Source organism: Phaseolus vulgaris, chromosome 8, assembly GCF_000499845.2.
Source record: "Phaseolus vulgaris cultivar G19833 chromosome 8, P. vulgaris v2.0, whole genome shotgun sequence".
In the NCBI taxonomy this organism is placed as follows: domain Eukaryota; kingdom Viridiplantae; phylum Streptophyta; class Magnoliopsida; order Fabales; family Fabaceae; genus Phaseolus; species Phaseolus vulgaris.
In genome coordinates, this window is record NC_023752.2 from 9,252,720 (window position 1) to 9,275,010 (window position 22,291).

Below are 22,291 nucleotides of genomic sequence, written 5' to 3' on the forward strand. Positions count from 1 at the left end.
ATATTTTAATATGAAATATTAAAAAATTAGACAATAGTATTTTTAAATAGTTTTACATACAAAATTAATGAGGTGAGGTAGGACAAAGAAAAATAATATTGCAGGAAATATGATATATATTTATTGCATTTTTAATATAATATAATTTTTTTTATCATAAGTTTGATCAGATTAATAAAATAATTACAAAAAAAGGTTTGAAAGTTTTGAAATCCAATGTAACGTGATATCCTATTTTAAAATTTTATTTCAACCATAACCGACTATAAAAAAATTAATAATTAATTATGAGAGTCTCCATAATCAATTACGATAGTATTTATCCACCATAACAAATTGGCTCAATAATCCAATGCAGGTAAACTTTGAAAGAAACATTAATACTGAATTCATACACAACTTTTCATGTAACTCTACCCTCTCATTTTTCCCCTCCAAAATCATTGCTAATTTACCCAACCAAGCTGTGGTCCAGGCTCCTTTTGCTGTTATGGGAAATGCTTCCTTCTTAAGCACTGTGGCATTGCCATTTTAAGCTATTTTTTTGTTCTTTTATTTCTTCCAAATTTTGTCCTGTTGTTGGATTCAATGAACGTAGCTTCTGAACAAGGTAAGTTGTTTGGTATAAAAATAAAATATGATTTCACTTTATTGTTTTTTCTATGGTGAAGTATATTTCTTATGTTGCTGTGAATAATTTATTAATTTACGTCTTTACCATTTTAAAGAATTAAATGTAATTAAAAATGTTGAATTTTACAAATTATTGGAAAATTGCAATGAGAATACTAAAAGTATTTCTTATTTTAAAATTCAATTGTTTATGACATTTAATTAAATAAATATTTTTAAAATTTATATGATTGTATTAAACGAGTCAACGAAAGTGTTATTACACCCTCTTGCATAACTAAACTTTCCTTCTAAAACTAAAACTCACATTTTCATCTCTTTATAAAGAATAATTTTATGAAAAATATGAGTAAAATTAACAGTAAATATTAATAAAATATAAAAAAAATAGCAATACCGTTTATTTTATTTTATTAAAATGAATAAAAAAATCAAGAAATTTTTTTTTTCTTCGCTCTAAACTGTTTCTTTCCGCCTTGAAAAACCAAAGGGTTTATGCTTTCTTGCACTTCGATTAAAAACATTACACCATTGTGAAATAAGTTGTTCCTTCTTCCTTCTTCCTTTTTCCTTTCCAAACGTTGTTACGTCTACCCTGTCCATCATCGGAGCATCTCTCGTTATTGTCTCACTTTCTCTGTTCATCGTTCGCTTTGTGTATGCCAGAAAAATGTAAGCTTCAAAACGCACACACTTTGTTTTTTCTTTCCAGTTGTTAATCACAACCACTTTGAAAGCTTTTGGTTTTTCCAAGCTGTTTTGGAGTTTTGACCCCATTTAATCAATTTTGGATTTTTGAACTGGGTTTGTCAGTTCTCTTTTTTGGTCCATTCTTGCAAGTTCTTGGACAGTGAATGCCACTTATGGAAGGTTCTTAAGTTTGCACGTTGTTTATGGGATTTTTGGGGTTAAACCCCGTTTCATTCAATTTTGAATTTTGTTCTCTTTTCTTGTTCCTAATTGCACGGGCAGTGAATGCCACCTATGATGTTTGATACATTGATAAAGTTTTTAAGCACTAGAGTTTGTACTGTTGAACTGTTCTACATTTGCTTGTTCCGTGGTTCTTGTGAATTGAAATTTAAAATGTGGTGTAGGATTGTTTTGCTGTTCAAGTGCTTTCTTTGTATGTTTTCATTGTGGCATTTGTGTTTTATGCTAACTTTTTTGTTCAAATGTATGTATTTTTTGGGTTGTGGATAATCTATCCATCTTTTCAATAACTTCAATAAGAAAACCCATTTTTACTCTCCAAACCTTGATTTCGTTTGTCACTAGTGATGCTTTTCAAGATGATGACAACTTTTACTTCTTTATACTGTAATTTGGAGATAGATTGTAAAGGAAATAACCGCTCTCTTCTCATGCCAGGGCGGGGACATGGAAGAAAGCACATACTTCTCAGTTCAGTGGGAATCAACCTTTCTCTCCAAATCTATCATTTGGCAGAAATTTGAGGAAGAGTGAACTTGGTGGGGTAATCTTTGGATGCAGGAACGCCACAATGAAAGAGTGTCTTTCTAAACAACTCTTTGGTTCGCTCTTCTCTTTCTCTCCCTCTTCTTTTCCTTTTTAAAAAATATAGCATGAAATACTAATAGTATAAATTTAGAAACACTTACATGACAATATGGCTCTGAAAAATGGTATGCAACCGCAATTGCGGTCGCATGTCTCCAATGTTAAGGATGATAACAAAACTGCATCTGTGAGTGCCTCAACAATTTGAAACTATTTACGATATTCTGAATTTTGAAATGAAAATTCTGTTGTGTTATTCTCTATATGACATGGAGATACTTATATATTTTCATGAACTCAGTGCTTAAAATTTGTAGTATTTATATATGAAAATCAGTACTGGCAACGAAGATAGGGATTGAAATCTCTAGCTCATGTACACATTTATCTGTTTTGAACAGGCTTACCAGCTCAGCACTTCTCATATGTGAGGAATATTGATCCAGGGTTGCCTCTGTTTTTGTTTAATTATACTGACAGGAAGCTTCATGGAATTTTCGAGGCTGCTAGCAAAGGGAGAATGTTTATAGACCCCTATGGATGGACTAATGATGGTTCAGAGAGAACACAATATCCTGCACAGGTATATCACTCACTCGAAGACAATTCTGGTCATGATACATGAAAAACCTTTTATACTCATACTATTTATTAAAATATTTAAGGTGCAAATTTGTGTTCGACTTCAGTGCCAGCCACTTCCTGAAGATAAATTTAAAGAATTACTTGCAGACAACTACTATATTAATAACCATTTCTGGTTTGAGCTAGACCATGCACAAACAAGCAAACTTATTTCCGTACTATCATCTAGATCAATTGTCTCTGGTAATTCTGTCCTGCAGAATACACAGAACTGGATGACTTTGTCTCGACCTCTTGCATCAAATGAGACCTGGGGGGAAGATGAAACATGTAAAATGCTTGAATTAGAGACTGACTATTCTGCTCACTCAAGTACAAGAACATATTGGACTGAAAATGATTCTTCTTTAGCAGAACACATCCAGCCATTAGATACTAATGAGGTTGAGAACGATGTAAATGAGGACGAGATGAACAGCGTATTTCTGAAACTGAAGGAATTAACTGTTAACTCTGAAAGTCAAGAGTTCTCTTTGGCGAACAATGTGAATGATTCTCCTGATATGAATAGCATAGAAAAAGGTTATACGGAAGTGTCAGATGGTTTAGATAAGAAGGAAGAAAGTTTTGATCCTCCATTTGAGTATCAATACAACATAGCTCAGGTGGTTGAGGATGTTTGATGGAAAACATTAAATGTCATATGTTAATTTTGTTTTCAAGCAACTAACTTCTAGTGTATTTGTAGTTTGTGCAAGAGGTCAAAGAATTGACAAGTTTCAAGAAAATACAAAAAGAGAGGAATTCCTACCTGGAGCAGAAGCTGGTACTCTTTAATATATTCTGTCTGAAATTTATCATATTTCTGAATTGTTTCTCCTCCTAACATTTTTAAGCATATGGGTAGCATGCATAAAATGTATTGGGTTATTAAAGAAATTGACCAAGCATGTGGAATTTCTCAATCTACCACACTTATAGATTATTGCCAAGTAATTAACAAATATGGATCACCTACTGTTATGCTTGTTGTTACTCATTACATTCTGTTTGCAGATTTGAAATTTCATGTTTAATTGACTCATTTTCACAAATTTGTTATACTGCAGCAAATGCAGTGGGAGAGTGAAACAAAATAAAGCAAGTTTAATCCGATAGTTTAAATGTAGTGAAATTCAACTTTTTTGGGTTATAGTAGAATCCAGTTGCAATAAGTCTTACATTCTTAGTATGCAATTCTGGTGTGGGTTTATGAGGCTTTGGGCTCTTCAACTACAATAGCTAGCTTTTTGTGGTGTGGTTTTCCCAAGGTGCTAATCCATTGTATAGAATCTGGTTTCCACCATGTCTCGCAGCTGCAAGCAATCAGCACAAGTCGTTACACCGACATTGTAGTGTTCATCTCAGATTAGTCAGAGGTCTTGTACACTGCCATCCACATGTGGGTGCTGAGGTGGCAAATCCTGGTGGGATGTTACTATGGGATTCTGTTGTAGGGTTTATATGGCCTTGAATTCTCCCACTACAAGAACTAGCTTTTCTGGTGTGGTTCTCCCCAGGGTGTTCTTTTCAGTTTCTTTCTCTCCCACTACATCTATGGAATGGCCTCTGAAGATCCAAACCTGGAGTTTCTTTCTTCTTAAGTTTGAGAACACTCTTAACTGTGAGAACACATAGTTTCATGTAATATAGAGTCTTTAGGAAGTAGAAGATTATATGAGTTGAAACTTGAAAGTATTAATGCATGGCTGGATAAGTCAGAAAAACTAAGAAATGAAGTGTGCATTAGACATGCTAAAGAAGCTTCCATTGATCACTTGAGATAATTAGTTACGGCTCAAAAGGGTATAAATGATTGCAATCGGTAGGAGATAACTTGAATAAATTTGAGCGATATAGAAGTTAGAACAATCTTTTGGAAGTAATTTTTGGTATACCTTTACTTGCACTCATTTTCTATTTTTCATATAATATGTCTTTTTCCATACCAATATTGGCTTATTTTTTACTTGTCATTCAGATTGAGGCCGAAATGGAAATTCAGCATCTTAAAGATCGTTGTACGCTTTTAGAATCTGCTTGTAATATCCCTAGTTGTTTGGAACATGTCGAGAAGGGAGTAATGAAGTCGACAGTTGAGCAGCATTTAGATCCCAAAGATTCATTATTTTTAATTGGAGGTTTTGATGGAAAATCATGGTTGGCGACTATGGATTTGTACTCTACTTCTCAGAGTGTGATCAAACCTTGTAAGCCTATGAACTCAGTTCGTTCATATGCTTCAGTTGTGCGGTTGAATGGTGAAATTTATGTTTTTGGTGGTGGAAATGGTTATATTTGGTATGATACAGGTATGAGATATAGTTGCGCTTTTCAATTAGTTATATTTTGGAATGAGATGAAGTTTTGACAACCCTTTTATCTTCTATCTGTGTAGTTGAATCATACAACCCTGTTCATGATAACTGGACCATGCGCCCTTCTTTAAACCAGAAGAAAGGAAGCTTGTCTGGTGCTGCTTTCGATGGCAAAATTTTTGCTGTTGGTGGCGGCAATGGAGTTGACTGCTTTTCAGATGTTGAGATGCTTGATTTAGATATTGGGCGGTGGATCCCTACAAGCTCAATGCTAAAAAAGGTAAAATGGACAATTAAATGGTCAATATTTTAGGTTTTGTTTGAGATTTGAGAGGTGTAATTATGGTAACTTCAAAATGAACTGAGATATGTGGTTTTGAGCCTTATAAGCTCCTAATTATGTGACTTTTGTCAGTTCTTTTTTCCCAAAGATAAATATAAAATGGTTTAGTGTACACCTTTCAAATACTTCGGCATATTGGTCCTTTGTTGGATGACCCGAGTCTCCTCTTATCGCGTGGAAGAAAACCATTTCGATAATTTCTTTGAAAATCTACAAAATATTTAGCGTATAACTTGATTGCTCTTTATATTTCCAGAGATTTGCTCTTGCTGCAGTTGAACTCAATGGTGCAATTTATGCCACTGGTGGGTTTGATGGAACTGATTACTTAAGGTAATATGTATAACCTGATTTTGGTTTAATTTATTTATGTCATTAGTTGAAACTCATCACGCAAACATGGTTGATCTAGACTATGATATTTTTTTTGCCCATATAATTTATGCTATTTTTTGTTTGTGCTAATGGGAATGACACTTCTATATAAGTGCAGGTCTGCTGAAAGATTTGATCCTAGGGAACATTCTTGGACCAAATTACCTGACATGAATGTAAAGCGGGGCTGCCATTCCTTAGTTGTTCTAAATGAAAAATTGTGAGTTCAACATTTTCTGCTTAAAAGTTACCAACTAAATTTTATAAATCTAAATTTGTATTTGTTTGGAAATGCTCAACTTAATATCATTTTGGACAAAGTTCGTAATCATAAACAGGGTAATATTCTATAGATAAAGTACCGCCGTTCTAACTATAACCTAAATCTGATTTTTTTTGGCTTGGCCGAAAGACGTTTTTCACATAAATTTCATGATTTGCATAGGTACGCTCTTGGTGGCTTTGATGGCGACAAAATGGTTCAAAGTATCGAGGTGTTTGATCCTCGTCTTGGGGCATGGACAATGGGGGAACCAATGAGTCATCCTCGGGGGTATTGTGCTGCTGTAGTGGTCAAGGAATCCATTTATATGATTGGAGGAGTTAGGGTTGGCGAGAACATTGTAGATATAGTAAGTAAATCTTTTAGTCCAATGTTTTTCTTTTGAAGATGCACTTTTTACTAGCCTCACATACTTTTTTTTATCTTAAATATCTCTAAAAATGTATACATTACAGGTTGAGAATTATACTGAAGGTCAGGGATGGCAGGAAACTTGCACAACAACAGCTGTTAAAAGATGTTTCTTGTCAGCTATTGCCTACAGTGATGAGCTATGTAGGACTGATATGGATACAGGACTTGACATAAACAAAGACACTTCAACATCTGTAATCTTTAAAATGTAAGACAAGAGGATAATGATTTATGCATAAAACTTTATGCTAGGCATTACCATGATATACCCCACACAACATGAATAATTCCAACCAGTCTAATATCACAAACCTATGCGCCTCTATTAACCTGCAAAATAGAAAGCATAATTGATAACACAATTAAGCATGCATTATAGTCAATTCCACAACTGAACTGTCACTTTACACTCAAATAACAGACGTAGAGAAGGCTCTTGAAACTGTATACGTATACATAAATTACAAATCGAATATATATTAATCCCTGTTTTCAGATTATTATCCAAAGGGAGTCTAGTCAAAATTAATTTCCAAAACATCAGAGATTTGGTAGGAGGAGACGTAGGCCTAATGGCCAAGTCACAATAGAATCATGATACTTGGGTTGTTATGTTATTAAGTATAAAGAGTTGTGTCTTGGGTTATGTTATTAAGTATAAAGAGTTGTGTCGTGATTATTAGTAGGGGTAAGTGTGTTTTAATTGTTTAGGGAAATATTATTATTACAAAGGGCACAATTGTCCTGTGGTGTATGTTAGGTGGGTAGATTCACAATCGAAGAGTTTGATTTTTAGTAGGACAATTGCTAATGGAGAGATTGATGTAGGGTGCATCATTTATCCTATGGTGTAGGCCAGATGAGTTTAGTCACAATCTATGTAGCACAGACACTGACACGGACACTGATACGACAAAGATACGAAAATATGTATAATCTCTAAAATGTAGGATACGAGGATACAGATCTATATTATTATATAATTATGAATTATATAAATTGACAATAAAGATTTATGTGCACAAGTATGTTCCAAATTATTTTTTGGAGCAGAAAAATGTTTTTCATGATTGGTTCACAAGGATTTGTTTCTTATTTTTATAATCATAATAAAAATTTATACAATAAATTTGAGTTTTTAGAAAATTAATGTATTTTTCCTTTTTAGAATTCTTTTAAAATCGTACTAGAATTGTCAGAAATCCAACAAATACTTTTTGAATTGGACACTTCACAGATACGGGTCCTACAAGTGTCGGTGTCTGATACGAGTATCCAACACCGACACGTCATTTAAGAGAAGTGTCTAAGTTTCATAAGTTATAGTGGTGCCTGGATTATTAAGCTCTTTAGTATAAAAAGTTGTGCCTTAACTATCAATTATAATTTTTGACCTAGTGATAAACACTTGATCCAACACCTCCTCTCATATGAAAAAATTGCTTACCAACTTTTATCGATAGATAATCATCATTAATTTCAGTCCAAACCACTTCATAAGAATTGTCATTGATAGCATAATCTTCCAAAACAACCTGTAACCAAGATAATCTTAAACTCATAAGGGAAGGAATGCACCAATCCCTATCCCAAATGTTAACAACTTTAGCAGGACGATTAGTAGATACCTTATCTGAAATATTAAGCAAAATGAGCTTTAGATACATTTAAACAACAAGCATCATTTAGAAAATTAATAGATTTCCCATTACCTAAGTCCCGAATAAGCTTCCTTTTTGACAATGTCAAAATTGTAAAATTATTTATAAAATTTTATTACACTAATTATAAATCCTAATATTAATTTTAAATTTTAATAATATTAATTATATAATTAAAATAATATTATTTATAAATCTTAAAATTACTTATTAAATTTTATTACTCTAATCCCTAATATTAATTATTTAAATTATATAACTAAAATAATATTTATTATAAACTCTAATACTAATTATAAGACTTTATTAATATTAATTCTATGAATATTAAGTAAAACAATACTAATTATAAATCTAAAAACTATTCTACAAAATAAAAATACACGCAATACTAAACTAATAATACATTATAAATAAAATATAATTAATAAAAATTTAAAACCAACCTGGGTGCGGAGAAGACAAGCAAATGACAAGGACTGGGAGTGGGAGCAACCAAAAGCGCAAACTCTCTTCTCTATTTTTTGGTTTCTTTTAACTTTCTGTGTTTTCTTGGTTCAATAGCAAAGACAACCCTATGGAATGACAAACAAAATGAAAGAATTTCAGACTGTCAGCGGCTAAAACGCAAACAGCTAGTAGGCAAACCAGAAAACAAAGAATCCGGAATAAAGATATATGGACAACTCTAGGATCATTTCTCATAAAGAAAACCAAAGAAAAAAAAAACGACTAACCTTGCTTACCCCATGAAAGACAAACCCAAATACGACAAACCTTAAAATCACAAGAAAGCAGAAACCAACAAGAAAACTCACATCATGATAGCCCACGTGAAGACCTGCAGAGATCATCGAAAGAGGTAAAGTAACAAATAAAAAAGAGACTATCCTTGCCACCGTCACACGGCAACGAAAAACTTCTGTATGTATTTGTTCACAACTTCTTTTTCCTCTCTAATCGGTATGTAAATAGCAAATTTTTTGTAGTGAGTGAAGATTTCATAATGATCCACCACATCACTTTTAAATATGACATTGTTCCTATGACGCCAAATCTCACTAATCGTCGAGATCCGCACACTCCCCATAACAGAGTTGAAAGGCTTAGGTGCATTACAAAACTACATGAAATGAACAATAGGATCAAAGGGAGCAACCGACGACACTCCTAACCACGAGAAACATTGAACTCATACAAGCCAAGCAATTCTACAGTCAAAGAGTAAATATGACTAGTAGACTCCTCTTTCAATCCGCAAAAACAACAATCAAAACCATCAACCACCACCCCGCCTCGTGCCAAGTTAACTTTAGTAGCAATCTTGTTTTCCAACACCTTCCACTTCAAAACCTGGGCCGCAGACAAAGCCTTAATGCTCTAAAAAAAGTTGTACAAACTCGACAAAACCTCATCGATTTCTCCCCTTAAACGCCATAAGCAGATTTAACCGAGAATTCAGGAGACACGTCATCTTTCCAATACCAAGTGTCATCAATATCATAAACAAAACTCAACCCTTGAATCTCATAAAAAAGTTGGCATACCTGAGATTTCTCCCACTCAAACAGATTTCTTCTCCACCTCAACTTCCAACTTCATACTCCTTCTTCCCAAACCCCACAGTGCTCCAACAACAAATCTTTATCCCCACACATAGAGAACAACCTCGAGAATTTATTTTTTAAAACAAAGTTACCCACCCAACTGTCTTCCCAAAACATAATTCCCTTCTAATATGATTCCACTAGCAAAGTAAAGATGATTATTTGACATTTTATGGAATCAACTTGAGTTGGAGAAAGAATATGCACTTTTAATAGAATTGGATCAATGTTCTATGTTTCAAGAACTCACCAAAACTTGCACCAAACACCAAACTCACATGGAAGATCCATCTATTGCCAATTGAACTGATTAAAATGTGTTTAAAAACAAATGAACCGAATAGAAAGCTTCAAATACAGAATTGAACCGAACAAATCAAGCTAGAACAGAAAAGAACCGAACATAAAGTGGAAAGAAAGCACAACACCGAATAGAAAGAAGCTTAAGACATGTTTATCATTTCGTAAAGCATGGAAAATAAAATGGAAGATGAAGGAGAGAAGAACTTATGAAGATGAAGAGCTTGACTAGTGATCACGCCACTAGGAGTGTGAAGGATCCAAGATAAGTGAGCAAATGCCGCCACTTGAGAGAGCCAAGGCACTCAAGATAAGACAAGGTAGAGGAGAAAACAAGTTCTCACACAATTCTCTCTCAATTTGAGTAGAGTTTCTCTAATTCCAATTTCAATTCTCAATTCTGAATTTTACAAGAGCCCACACCTCTATTTATAGTGTGAGGGTGCTGGAAAATAGGTGGGAAAATTCAAATAAAACTCATTTGAAATTCCCACCAAAAACAAGTCACATGGGAGGTGTGACCTTTTTCTACTATGACACCTCCTAAAAACTACACCTACACCTACTCTCCTAAGTCACATGGACAATGTGACTTTATTTTACATATTCATACTCCTTTATTTAATATCCACACCTCCTACAAGAGTAAATCAAATGATGCTCTTTTATTTAATGCTTGGCCTTGCCCCTCATGGGATGGACTTGGGCTTTTTGGGCTTTGGCCTTCTTGGGCTTGGGCTTTGGGCTTGGGCCTCATCTTTATTTTATGTCTTCTTTTAATTTTGAGAAGACTAGTAGGAAGAACTTCAAATGTGAAGGCGAATGTCCTCTTCCTTCATTAATAAAAGCCTCCTTTATTTGATTCTCATCACCTTCCCATTACCAACTTCCCATTTAATACGGTCCTCGAACTTTTCACCCCACTACTTCATCGACCAAATTGTTTTTAGCTCCCGCCACCAAAAAGACTCATTCTTGTTTGAAATGGGCCCTTTCATATTTCTCCAACCCCCATACTTGGAATCTAACACCTCTTTCCATAGAGCACCTTTGGAATTACCCAACTTCCAAATCCAATTTCCCAATAAGGCAACATTGAAAAGTTTAATGTTAATAACCCCAAGACCACCAGCTTCATGTGGCTCACACACCTTCTCCCAAGAAGCCCACGCAATCTTTCGCCCACCAGACCCCCAATCTCATAGGAAATTCCTCTGGATTTTCACAATCTTCTTCACAACAACATCAAGAATTTTAAACAAAGACATATAAAACAAAGGAATAGCCAAAAGATCGGACTTAATCAGACAGATCCTCCCAGCCATCAAAATAAGTCTACCTTTCCACCTTCCTAATCTCGTCTTTAACCTCTCAACCACCCCGTCCCAAAACGCTTCCTTCTTGTGATACCCCCCAAAAGGCATCCCAAGATATTTGAAAGGAGTTTTCATCACATCACAATTAAGCATTTTTGCGAAGCACCTAATCGAATAAGCATCAACCCCCACACCTCCAATACTACTCTTCAAGAAATTCACCTTAAGACCTGAAGCCAACAATATAGCTTTTAAACTGAAAATACTTTTGGTAGACGCTTTGCAAAGGAACAAAGTATCGTCTGCATACTGAAGCATATTAACTTTAACCTTATTCGTCCCAACCTCCACACTCTCCACTAGATCAGACATAACAACATTCCTTACCACTCCTGCTAGACCTTCAGCCGCAATAAGAAACAGAAACGGGGCTAAGGGGTCACCCTGTCTCAATCCCTTTGAAGGAACGAATTCCTTGGTTGGGCTGCCATTAACCAACACAGATACAGTCGCAGACTCCAAACAAGATTTAATCCAATCAATCCATTGCTCACAAAAACCTAATCTTTCAAGCATGTAACTGATGAACTCCCACCTCACCGAATCATAAGCCTTCTCATAGTCCACTTTGAAAAACAAACAACTTTTCTTCTTCCTTTTTGCCTCCTCTAACACCTCATTGGCCACTAGCACACTATCCAAGGTTCCCCTACCGACGAGAAACGCAGACTGTCTTGAGTCAATAATTTGACTCATCACCTTTTTAAGCCTTAGAGAAAGTAACTTCGATAATATTTTATACAAACACCCAACCAAAGAAATAGGTCTGAAATCGCATAGGTTTTGTGAATTCTCCAACTTAGGGACCAAGCACACAAACGACACATTTGTCACCCTAGGTCATTTTCCAAAGCTAGCAAAATCATTTACAGCCAAAAGAATATCATCCCTAAAAAACTCCCAACATAACTTAATGAGCTCAAAGTTAAAACCATCTAGTCCAGGACTTTTCAAGCTATCATAACTCCAAACACCATCCTTGACTTCCTCTTCAGAGAAGGGACTGACCAACATCTTATTGTCAACAACAAAAATAGAATTAAAGGACACATTATCCAACCTGACTTGAAGCCCAACTACACCTTCAAACCTAGCCTTAAAGAAATCTCTGATCTTATCTTTAACCACCTCCTTATCTTCACACCAACGACCATCAACAAACAAACCATTAATCCCATTTCTCACCCTCCTCCATTTAACAGCCGAATGAAATTTTTTTGAATTAAGGTCACTATGTTTCAACCACTTAAGACGGACTATCTGATGGATAACCGCTTCTTGTCTAAAAGCATTTTCGTTTTGTTCTGCTAACAAAGACCTCCTCTCTAGTCTACATTCCTCATCTAAGTCTCCAACATCATCGCGTACATCTAACTCCTGAATTTTATTTTTTAAAATCTCCCATGCCTGGTTAACATCGCCAAACACTTCTTTATTCCACACTTTTAAATCAACTTTTAGCTTCTTCAATTTTTCTTTGAACACAAACAGACCTCTACCATGAACTTCATAACTAAGCCATTTACAACGAACAAAGTCTTTGAATCTGTTGTCCTTTTGCCAGATATCCAAACTACAGAAAGGTTTCGTACCCCAGTTCGGGCAAGAGTCTTTAATTACCAAAACAAAATGATTGGGTACGGATCTGCTATAAATGAACTGCTTACTGTTCGGCCACACTTCCATCCATTTCTTAGAAACCAGAACTCTATCAATTCTACTTTTAACCGTACCATTCGGTTTGTACCAAGTGAATTTCCGACCAACCATTGGGATGTCCAATAATTCAGCCTTTTCAATAAATTCATTAAAACCATGTATTTCTCTACTGTAATTTGAACTAGAAACCAAGCTTTTTCTCTCATCCTTTGTTCTAATTGAGTTGAAGTCCCCTACAACACACCAAATCTTGTTTAACTGACTTGCTCTGCAAGCATTGATCTCATCCCAAATCAATTTCTTTTCCTTCAAAGAACCTGACCTATAAACATTCACAATAGTGAGTTTTACTCCGTCACCAACCTTCCATTCTCCTTCAATAATTGAGGAATTATTCCCATTAAAAAAACTTGATAATTGAAAACAACTCCTTCTACATACCGTAATAATCCCACCTGCATTATTGATAACCCCGTTTTCAACCTAGTCAATTTCATTGGATCCCCACATATTAAAGCAATTCTCTTTTCCAAACTCAGAACACTTAGTCTCTTGAATACACACCATTCCTACTTGTTCTTTGAAAATAAACTCTTTTAAATATCTTCTTTTGTTGCTTCCTCCTAACCCCTTAACATCCAGACTAATTATTTTCATCATCAGACACTACACACTCCTTCCTTTTAAGATTCATATTGCCTCTGTCCCGAACTTCCAAAGCCTGCAAACTTTTTAAAACCACTTCTTCCTTCCCATCAAACGACAACCCCAAATCTTTTCCAATGTTCCAAAGTTTTTGGGCTTCAGATTCCTCATTTTCCAACCAAAAACGACAATTACAATTCCTTACATCATTATCAGAAATAGATGAGATAGAAATTTCTGACCTCATAACCTTTGACGAAGGAGATAAAGCTTTCCTCCCTATTGTCAACAAACTGTCATTTCCACCTTTGCAAGACCACAATTCCAGCACAAAAAACACTAGGCAGTTCACAAGATTATCCTCCGATTCGGTATTAAGATTCTTAAGAATGGTTTCTAAGGAAGACAACGCCTTGCCAAGTCTCTTTCCTCTTGTTGATGTCACCGGAAACACCATCTCACACGTCCCTGTTGTCCCCGTCCCGACGCTCCGACTACCACCGTCCAGTTCCCCTCCATCCACTGCTTCGACTGTGCCACCCAACACCGACGTACCATCCATAGGATTGCCGCAAAACGCTCCCCGTCCGACTGCGACCTTCATCCCTTTGTCGCAGCACTCAAGCATCTTCGTCGCCTCATCGCACTTCGACTCACCTAAACGACGCCCAACTGGTGACGAGTCTGTTTTCGTTGCTGGAAGGAAGGTAGCGGAAACAGAACCACCACCTTCCGTTGTGGCCACGCTGCTTGAAGGGACACTCAAACAGCACCCCATCGGAGACAAGACAACGGTCATTGCCGGAGCAATAGGTTCAGGAAGAGAGTCTTCATTGATCGCCTTTTCTTCGAAGCCACCTTCGCAAGATCCGCCATCTCCGCCCAAGCCAGCGTCACAAGCTGCAAGAAACCCTATGATGTGATTCCACTAGCACACTTTGAATGATTCTTGACATTCTTAGGAATCATCTTGAGTTGGTTATGAGATAGGCACTTTAACATAGAATTGGATCAAGGTTCTATGAACAAGAACTCACCAAAACTAGTACCAAAACACAAACTCATATGGAAGTTCCAACTATAGTCAAATTGAACCGATTAAAATGAAAGGAAAAGCAATTGCACCGAACAAAACAGCATAGAACTGAAATGTACCGAACATAAAAGCTAGAAAATGCAAAAGAAGCAAGGATGAATCAGTAGAAACACAAAACCAAAGCAAGAACAACAAGAACAACAAAAGTACCGAACAGAAAATCAAAGGAAGCAAACTAGGAAATGAACAATTAAAGAGAAGGAAGGAAGGAGAAGAGAAAGCTCATGAAGATGGAGGAATGGTTGGATGATCACGCCACTAGGAGGATGGAGACTCCAAGATAAGTGTGCAAGCCGCCACTTGAGGTAACCATTGAACCATCAAGATAAGACTAGTGAAGAAGAAACAAAGCTCTCCAATGCTCTCTCAAAAATTGAGTATAGTTTCTCTAATCAAAATTCCAATCTGAAATGTACAAGGGCAGCACCTTAATTTATAGCCTAGAGGTGCTGAAATGCAAGGCAAATTCAATTCAAAATTCCCCCCAAAAGCTAATGAAAGTGGCGCCAACTATGGTCATGAAGAAGGTGTGACCTTCTCTCTCACTTTGGCACCTCCCTAGTTACTCATACACCTATCTACTAATGCACCCCCCCTAATACTCCTAACTAAGGACCTAAATATTCTTTAACAAAAGAGGTTTCTAATGTTTCCCTCTTAAGCACCTTCACACAAAGAAATTACAAAAAGAGAAAATAAACGTCCATTAGCTCCTAAAGCTTTGAACATGCTTCTTGTAAGCCTTTGAGGTGGGCTTTGACCTCCATGGGCGTCCTCCACTTGAGCCTCAACCTCTTCTTGCTCTTGATGATTGGCCTCCATGTCCACTTGAGATTGATCTCCATCACCCTACATGTTCTGCCATGTCAACAATTGGGTATGAACCCAATGACTCCCCCACCCCACATTCTGAGAGTGCTTCTTCCTGCACTTCCATCCCTTCTTCAGCCACCTCCATACACTTTTAAAATTCCAAAATTGTCCTTCAGTAAAAAAAGATAAAAATATAAAATTTGTTTTACCTTTCTTCGCATAGTGAAAACGAAGGTGTTTGGTCCTTGGTGCTTGCTGCTTGCTGCTTGCCGTAGTAGTGGTGATAGTGGTGCTTGTGGTGGTAGTGCCAGTGGTAACCGTGGTGGTGGTGGGTGGTCTTCACGGCTCGTATTCTCAGTTCGTTATTGTAAGGTAAGTCTTCGGTGCTTTAAACACTTATTTCCCCGGATTGGGTTAATCCGCTAGATCACCAAATTGTATAATCCGTGCAATGAACTTCATGTTATCCACCCCTATAATCCAGAATGTTTTTACAATCCGTAAGACAACATTAAAGTGATCCGAATTAGTTAAACCGAAGGTAAACCGGATCCGGAACAAACATACTCACTTTTCCGAATTGTGTAATCTGGTACAAAATGAACTATGGATTACATAATCCGGAAGTCATTTTAGAACTTTAAATATGACTTATGGATTATGTAATCCAGAATGCAATTTGCTATTTTAATTTGACTTATGGATTAAACAATCCGGAAGTCACTTTGAAGTTGTGAAATGCATTACGGATGATCTAATCTGGAAGTTACTATTTTACTTATGGATTACACAATCCGGAAGGGTAATTGAATGTTGTTTTTATTTTGCATACTTGTGTGAATTTATGAAAATTAGAATGAAATAGAAATTTATGTTTTATGAATGAAGGTGTAAGTATGGACATGGAGGTTGGATTGATTACAAAAAGATCGGATGAAGTATAAATGATATATATGGAAGAGTTAATGAATTATGTGCATCAACATGAATTAGTTGAAGAGGATTATGGTACTCATTTTACAACAGATGAGGTGAATAAAATTTCATTCTATTTATGTTTATTGCTTTATAATTTGAAGAAGTGATTTTGTAATATTGTTGGAATAACTTTGTGTAGGTTTTTCCTTCGCGAGAAGACTTACTTGAATGGGTCCGTAGGGTTGCTTATAGACTTGGTTTTGTTATTGTCATTATTAGGTCAGACATAGCAAATGGAAAGCAAGGGACAAAAACATATGTCTTGTTAGGCTGTGAAAGGGGGGGTAGTTACAGAAAGTATAAGGATGGTTTGGAGGTTCCTGTAACTGGTACTCGAAAATTTCAATGTCCCTTTAAATTGCGAGGTAAACCTATTGGAAAGGGTCAAGGTTGGGTACTTAAGGTAATATGTGGTACTCATAATCATGATTTGTATGATACATTAGTTGGTAATCCATATGCGGGCAAATTAAAAGCGAATTAACATTCCATGCTTGTTGATATAACTAAAAGCATGGTTAAACCGAGTAGCATACTACGTACTTTGAAGGAGAATAATGAGGATAATATGACAACAATAAAACAAGTATACAATGTAAGATACTCATACAAGAGATCAATTAGAGGACCACGAACTGATTTACAACAGTTAATGATGTTGTTAGACCGTGACAACTATCTTCACTGGAGTACGTGTCATGAGTCTTCCAATATTGTTAGTGATATTTTTTGGACTCATCCTGATGCTGTGAAACTTTTGAATGCATTTAACATTGTATTCTTGATGGATACGACTTACAAAACAAACAAATATCGACTGCCTTTGCTTGAGATTGTTGGTGTGACTTGTACAGGTTTGTCCTTTTCTACTAGTTTTGCATTCTTATCTAGCGAGAAGGAAAAGAACTTCATATGGGCACTACAAAAATTTAGAGGGTCACTTTTGACATCGCATGTGGGGCCTGAAGTCATTGTTTGTGATAGAGATCTTGCTTTGATGAATGCCATCAATATTGTGTTTCCTAAAGCAAGAAACCTTCTTTGTCGGTTTCATATCAATAAGAATGTTAAAGCAAAGTGTAAAATGTTGGTTGATTCTGTCGAGGCTTGGGAAGTTGTGATGGATTCATGAAGGACTATCATTGACTGTACAGATATTGCTAAATTTGATGAGTTTGTTAAAAGTTTTGAAACTATTTGTTCACCGTGGCCATTACTTGTTGAATATGTGAAGAACATATGGATTATTCCGCACAAAGAAAAATTTGTAAAGTGTTTGACAGATTCATTAATGCATTTGGGAAATACAACATCAAACAGGTATATCAATGCCTTTACTTTGTTTAGAACATGCATAACGTCTAATTGTTTTATGTTTTATACTTATACAGGGTTGAATCAACTCATTGGTCTTTGAAACAAATATTACAAAATAGCATGGGAGACTTGTGCTCATGTTGGGATGCTATCAAGCATGTTATTATACTTCAACATAACGAAATCAAGGCATCCTTTGAAATGAGTTTACATGTGATAGGACACACATTCAATGTGCAGTTGTACAAAATGTTGGTTGGCTTTGTATCTAAACATGCTTTGATTCTCATTGCTGAAGAGTTTGATCGAGTCAATGATGTGGGGTTTGATAGTGAATGTTGTGGATGTGTACTTAGACGGACTCACGGATTACCATGTGCTTGTCAATTAGCCAGATATGCTATGGGTGTCATTCCTCTTAATGAAGTTCATGTTATGTGGACGAGACTAAGCTTTTCAGATTTATCTGAATGTGATTCATCATCTGAGTTATCAATTCAACAAGAATGGGATGTCATTCTATCCCGGTTCAAACAGGTTGACATGTGTGGCAAAGTGACAATTAAAAATAAGTTGCGTGAAATTTCCTACCCAGACATGACAACATTATGTGCACCACTTAATGTAGTCAAGACAAAAGGATCCTAAAAAAGTCAAACAAACAAATTTCAGAGGTCTACAAAACGCATCCCTTCATATTTTGAGCATGTAGATCGCATCCATATTGTAAATGATAGCTCATCATCTTTGAAGACTCCTAAGGGAAAGGTTAAGTTGACGGCCAACACCAATGCAATTCCCATGCTTAATCAATTTCATCTGAAATGTCACCCTTATATTTTGGATGTAATAGATGTTAAAGCAGATGGACATTGTGGGTTTCGTGCTATTACCTCTTTGCTGGGGATGGGTGAAGAGTCATGGCCACTTATCATAATGGATTTATTCAAAGAAATATCTCAGTGGCGTGAAGAATACGCAACATTGTTAGGTGGTCATCAACGGGTAGAACATATCAAGAGATCCCTACTAGTGGATAACTTGTCAGTGGTAAGTGTATATTCATAAGAGTCATGTGCATTGATTAATTGAACTTGTATGCTATCTAATTTCATTATTGTATTTTGCAGGCTAGTGTTGACAAATGGATGACAATACCGGATATGGGATACTTAATAGCAAGCAGATACAATATTATCTTAGTCTGTTTGTCTTTGAAACAAAATATTACTATTTTCCCATTGCGTACTGCACCCCCTACCGATGTTGGTCTACACCGATTACTATGTATTGGTCATGTATATGATTCACACTTTGTGCAGGTAAAAATGGTTGATGATTGTCCCATACCTACCATTGACATTTTATGGTGTACACATTGTTACCCAGAGGCAAGGTTATGGTCATCATATTACGTTGGTAGTATGCAATCTTTTACCCAATTAATTAGTATTAGTCTGACATATATGAACCTTGGAGACGATTGATGTAGACATAATTTATTATGTGGGGTTCTTATTCATAATTTATTACTTAACTTCTGATTCATAATTTATTACTTCAGTTCCGATTCATAATGAATTCGTGTTTATGTCAGATAAAAATAAAATAGCAAACACTACAACATAAATTAATTAAACCATATTGTACACATACAAAGTTACTATTATTACAATCATGTAATAAATAAAAAATATCAATGACGTCCACGAACATTACGTGATCGTCTAGTGTACACCGCCCCGTCATCTGTCACGCTTCGGGCTAAATGCAGTGCTGCCTCTGTACTCTCATATGCATCAGTGCCTTCAGTGACCTGACGACAATCTATCATGCGTTAGAGAATACTAACAATGCGCCTAAATATACCCTGCACCAACTTCAAAATAAATTAAACTTCTCAAATATATTGTTTAATCACATAACAATAAAAAAAAACTTACCGAATGTGCATGCTCATCTTGAGACGAGAGACTTGCCTGCTCAGCATTTGGACTACGAAGGTGACGATGTGGTACAACATTGGGTCGATCTCCAAGCTCACCTCTGCGAATGTATGGGTGTGACACCGTCCTGAACCAAGATATGTACTCAGGAACACATGCAGATGGACTAGAAGTAGTTGTCAAACTGTCACCAAGTTGTGATCAAATTGCAACCACCTTTGATCAATGACATGTGCACCAGGACTCTCAGTTGGCATCGGTGATGGTGGAATGCTCTACTCGTAGCCAAATTAGCGCAACACACGCTCGGGCATATGTCTCTGTGATAAGCTGCCCAATCGTAGGTGACCTGAGAATAAATAAATGGTCTCAAATGGCCTGCTCAATCTGTGGTCCTCATATGGAGTCCAGATGACGCCATCGTGTGTGAGCCCATCCAACTGCACCCGCACATCACCAACCGCACAAATCTGATGGGCAACAATGTATCGTGCTGCCCGCGGATGTACCTCGTCATATGAGGGATTAATATCCCTTCTTCCCATGCCCGAGAAGTGCTCATAAATCCATGCCTGTGTAATTCGATCATATTAATTATAAAATATTTAATACAAAAAATTATGGAATGTAACATGTGATTGTTAATTATTTGTATGGTTTCATACCTGAACAAGTGTCACATAACTGCTCAACTGCTTTGTGTTAAAGTAGGAGGCATCCCTCAACTGCTCATATAGATGTGTAAGTGCTGCTGCTCCCCATGCGTATCCACCGCACATACGAAGATTGTTGAATAACAACAAGTACGAAACAGATACAGATATGGCACTTTTATCTGCAAAAATAGTGCATCCAACCACATGCAACAAGTAAGCTCTTGCAGCACACTCCCAAGCCTCTTGAGCGCAACATTCCGCATATATATCTCGAAGCCAATTCAATCGTACGTGGACGCCTCGACACTGCCTCATCTCAGCCTTCCCATGAGCCTCCTCCACCTCTAATAACTCAGTTAAAATAGTTGCAGCTCCGTTGTACTCTAAGGGCACATACGTAGGGAATTGACCCAAAATGGGGAAGTGTAAAAGAGATGACACATCATCAAGTGTGATGGTCATCTCACCTATGGAAAGGTGGAAGGAGTTTGTCTCAGCATGCCACCTTTCAACAAAGGCTGAAATCAACCCCCTATCCCCCACCTCATAGCTTATATTGCACAGACTAAATAATCCAGAATTTTGTATAAGAACTGCAATCTCAACATGAGGCATCCCAAATTTACGTAATTTCCTACCGTGGGATACCAATTTAAGTTCTCCCCGATCCTAATACAAAATTTGTATATATTTAATATAATTAAATCAATTTAAACAATAATTAACAAAAACAATTTAATTGAAGGTTTTTTCGTTCTTACCTCCCCATCCCAAAGCTTAACAACAACATGGTCAGCAAAATTTACCAGCAAAGACATATCAGAAGGTCCTCCAGGAAACCCTTCTCCCTGGTCCACTTGCCCACCATCATGTAATTCTTGTTGAATGTCATTATCAATATTAACATCAACACCAATTCTTTCCTCCACAACACCTCGATCTCTTCTATGGACGGATGTCGTTTGTCATGTTCGATCATGACCTTGATATCCACCACCTCTTGTTTTAGCCATATCTGTCATAGGTGAACCATGGCACATAATCTAAAAAAAAGTTCTTCAACGGGAAACAAAATAAACTAAACAAGATTGCATACGTGAAACTCCAAAAAAAGTCACTTCCGGATTAGCTAATCCGAAATCCTAAAATGAATACTACCGGATTATCTAATTTGAAACCAACTTAACCAACAACAACGTAATCCATAACATCCAAAAACACATACCGGATTATATAATCCGAAACTAATTAAATACTATCGGATTATTTAATCCGAAAACCTATGTAATCCGGAACTCACACAATTTTGAACTATTGAAAAAGACTACCGGATTATTAAATACGGAACCTAACTACACACTACCGGATTTAAAAATCTGTGTGATGCGGAACAAAGACAATGCATGCTTTAAAACAATTCCTCTACAAAGAATCCGGAACTAACCTTTTCAGTGTTGGATGAAGAGACTCAATGCTTGAACAGTGATTTGGAGTTCACAATGGAAGTGAATGGTGCCCCTTTGAAGGCGAGGATGGGGGTTGCTGGGAGAGGATGAAGGTCTGTTGGTGGTTTGAAGAAAAGGAGGTGAACTGTTGGTTCTTTGAAGGAGAGTGGTGGGTGTCGTCGCGCTTCTGCTGCTGCAGGTGAAAGGAAGCAAAGTGCTAAAACAAAGTGGAAAGGGGTAAAATTAGGTTTACTTTTAAATTTTTAATATTATTTTACTGA

At 36.4% G+C, this 22,291-nt stretch overlaps 5 protein-coding genes and 1 long non-coding RNA gene across 10 annotated transcripts; 3 read left to right on the forward strand and 3 right to left on the reverse strand.

Annotated features, from left to right (window-relative positions):
• Positions 1-1,072: 1,072 nt before the first annotated feature.
• Positions 1,073-6,775, forward strand: LOC137827249 (uncharacterized). 3 transcript variants are annotated; one of them, XM_068633520.1, is made up of 11 exons: positions 1,073-1,305; positions 2,005-2,168; positions 2,635-2,737; positions 2,820-3,404; positions 3,488-3,565; positions 4,760-5,090; positions 5,177-5,376; positions 5,696-5,772; positions 5,933-6,034; positions 6,260-6,446; positions 6,553-6,775. In XM_068633520.1, the coding sequence occupies exons 3-11, from the start codon at positions 2,675-2,677 to the stop codon at positions 6,721-6,723; spliced, it is 1,794 nt and encodes a 597-aa protein (XP_068489621.1). In that variant the 5' UTR covers positions 1,073-1,305; positions 2,005-2,168; positions 2,635-2,674; the 3' UTR covers positions 6,724-6,775. The 3 variants fall into 3 exon arrangements, with proteins under 3 accessions (XP_068489621.1, XP_068489619.1, XP_068489620.1); XM_068633518.1 differs by having other exon boundaries at positions 1,087-1,305; positions 2,556-2,737; XM_068633519.1 differs by having other exon boundaries at positions 1,118-1,305; positions 2,556-2,737; positions 3,000-3,404.
• Positions 6,543-9,125, reverse strand: LOC137827251 (uncharacterized). Of its 3 annotated transcripts, XR_011083693.1 has the most exons (4): positions 8,991-9,125; positions 8,619-8,747; positions 7,959-8,046; positions 6,543-6,841 (listed from the first exon to the last, which is right to left on the reverse strand). It is a non-coding gene; the product is annotated as an uncharacterized lncRNA (long non-coding RNA). The 3 variants fall into 3 exon arrangements; XR_011083691.1 differs by lacking the exon at positions 8,991-9,125 and having other exon boundaries at positions 8,619-8,833; XR_011083694.1 differs by lacking the exon at positions 8,991-9,125 and having other exon boundaries at positions 7,959-8,144; positions 8,619-8,833.
• Positions 9,126-12,295: 3,170 nt separating this feature from the next.
• Positions 12,296-13,575, reverse strand: LOC137824528 (uncharacterized). The gene is made up of 2 exons (XM_068630194.1): positions 13,556-13,575; positions 12,296-13,436 (listed from the first exon to the last, which is right to left on the reverse strand). Exons 1-2 carry the CDS (start codon positions 13,573-13,575, stop codon positions 12,296-12,298), a joined length of 1,161 nt encoding a protein of 386 aa, XP_068486295.1.
• Positions 13,576-15,743: 2,168 nt separating this feature from the next.
• LOC137824529 (uncharacterized) lies at positions 15,744-17,130 on the forward strand. Its single transcript, XM_068630196.1, has 3 exons — positions 15,744-15,843; positions 15,892-16,040; positions 16,786-17,130. Exons 1-3 carry the CDS (start codon positions 15,744-15,746, stop codon positions 17,128-17,130), a joined length of 594 nt encoding a protein of 197 aa, XP_068486297.1.
• Positions 17,131-17,160: 30 nt separating this feature from the next.
• LOC137824530 (uncharacterized) lies at positions 17,161-19,540 on the forward strand. Its single transcript, XM_068630197.1, has 7 exons — positions 17,161-17,500; positions 17,801-17,966; positions 18,038-18,518; positions 18,636-19,013; positions 19,094-19,165; positions 19,286-19,359; positions 19,528-19,540. Exons 1-7 carry the CDS (start codon positions 17,161-17,163, stop codon positions 19,538-19,540), a joined length of 1,524 nt encoding a protein of 507 aa, XP_068486298.1.
• Positions 19,541-19,659: 119 nt separating this feature from the next.
• Positions 19,660-21,578, reverse strand: LOC137824531 (protein MAIN-LIKE 2-like). Its single transcript, XM_068630198.1, has 7 exons — positions 21,548-21,578; positions 21,327-21,442; positions 20,575-21,234; positions 20,419-20,481; positions 20,140-20,258; positions 19,907-20,036; positions 19,660-19,779 (listed from the first exon to the last, which is right to left on the reverse strand). Exons 1-7 carry the CDS (start codon positions 21,576-21,578, stop codon positions 19,660-19,662), a joined length of 1,239 nt encoding a protein of 412 aa, XP_068486299.1.
• Positions 21,579-22,291: the final 713 nt, after the last annotated feature.

What these genes read in the sequence shown, in the direction of transcription:
- LOC137824528 (XM_068630194.1), bottom strand. Translation starts at nt 13,575, where the DNA reads ATGCAGGTGGGATTATTACG. An exon ending in ATGCAGGTGGGATTATTACG is followed by an intron (nt 13,437 to 13,555) that starts GTATGTAGAAGG and finishes GAATGTTTATAG; the next exon opens with GTCAGGTTCTTTGAAGGAAA.
- LOC137824530 (XM_068630197.1), top strand. Translation starts at nt 17,161, where the DNA reads ATGGTTAAACCGAGTAGCATACTACGTACTTTGAAGGAGAATAATGAG. An exon ending in GGAAATACAACATCAAACAG is followed by an intron (nt 17,967 to 18,037) that starts GTATATCAATGC and finishes ATACTTATACAG; the next exon opens with GGTTGAATCAACTCATTGGT. An exon ending in TAGTGGATAACTTGTCAGTG is followed by an intron (nt 19,014 to 19,093) that starts GTAAGTGTATAT and finishes TGTATTTTGCAG; the next exon opens with GCTAGTGTTGACAAATGGAT.
- LOC137824529 (XM_068630196.1), top strand. Translation starts at nt 15,744, where the DNA reads ATGACTCCCCCACCCCACATTCTGAGAGTGCTTCTTCCTGCACTTCCA. An exon ending in AATTCCAAAATTGTCCTTCA is followed by an intron (nt 15,844 to 15,891) that starts GTAAAAAAAGAT and finishes TTCTTCGCATAG; the next exon opens with TGAAAACGAAGGTGTTTGGT. An exon ending in TCTCAGTTCGTTATTGTAAG is followed by an intron (nt 16,041 to 16,785) that starts GTAAGTCTTCGG and finishes AACTTTGTGTAG; the next exon opens with GTTTTTCCTTCGCGAGAAGA.
- LOC137824531 (XM_068630198.1), bottom strand. Translation starts at nt 21,578, where the DNA reads ATGGCTAAAACAAGAGGTGGTGGATATCAAG. An exon ending in TTAAGCTTTGGGATGGGGAG is followed by an intron (nt 21,235 to 21,326) that starts GTAAGAACGAAA and finishes ATTTTGTATTAG; the next exon opens with GATCGGGGAGAACTTAAATT. An exon ending in AAGATGAGCATGCACATTCG is followed by an intron (nt 19,780 to 19,906) that starts GTAAGTTTTTTT and finishes GATTGTCGTCAG; the next exon opens with GTCACTGAAGGCACTGATGC.
- LOC137827249 (XM_068633518.1), top strand. An exon ending in GAACACAATATCCTGCACAG is followed by an intron (nt 2,738 to 2,819) that starts GTATATCACTCA and finishes AAAATATTTAAG; the next exon opens with GTGCAAATTTGTGTTCGACT. An exon ending in GCGAGAACATTGTAGATATA is followed by an intron (nt 6,447 to 6,552) that starts GTAAGTAAATCT and finishes TATACATTACAG; the next exon opens with GTTGAGAATTATACTGAAGG.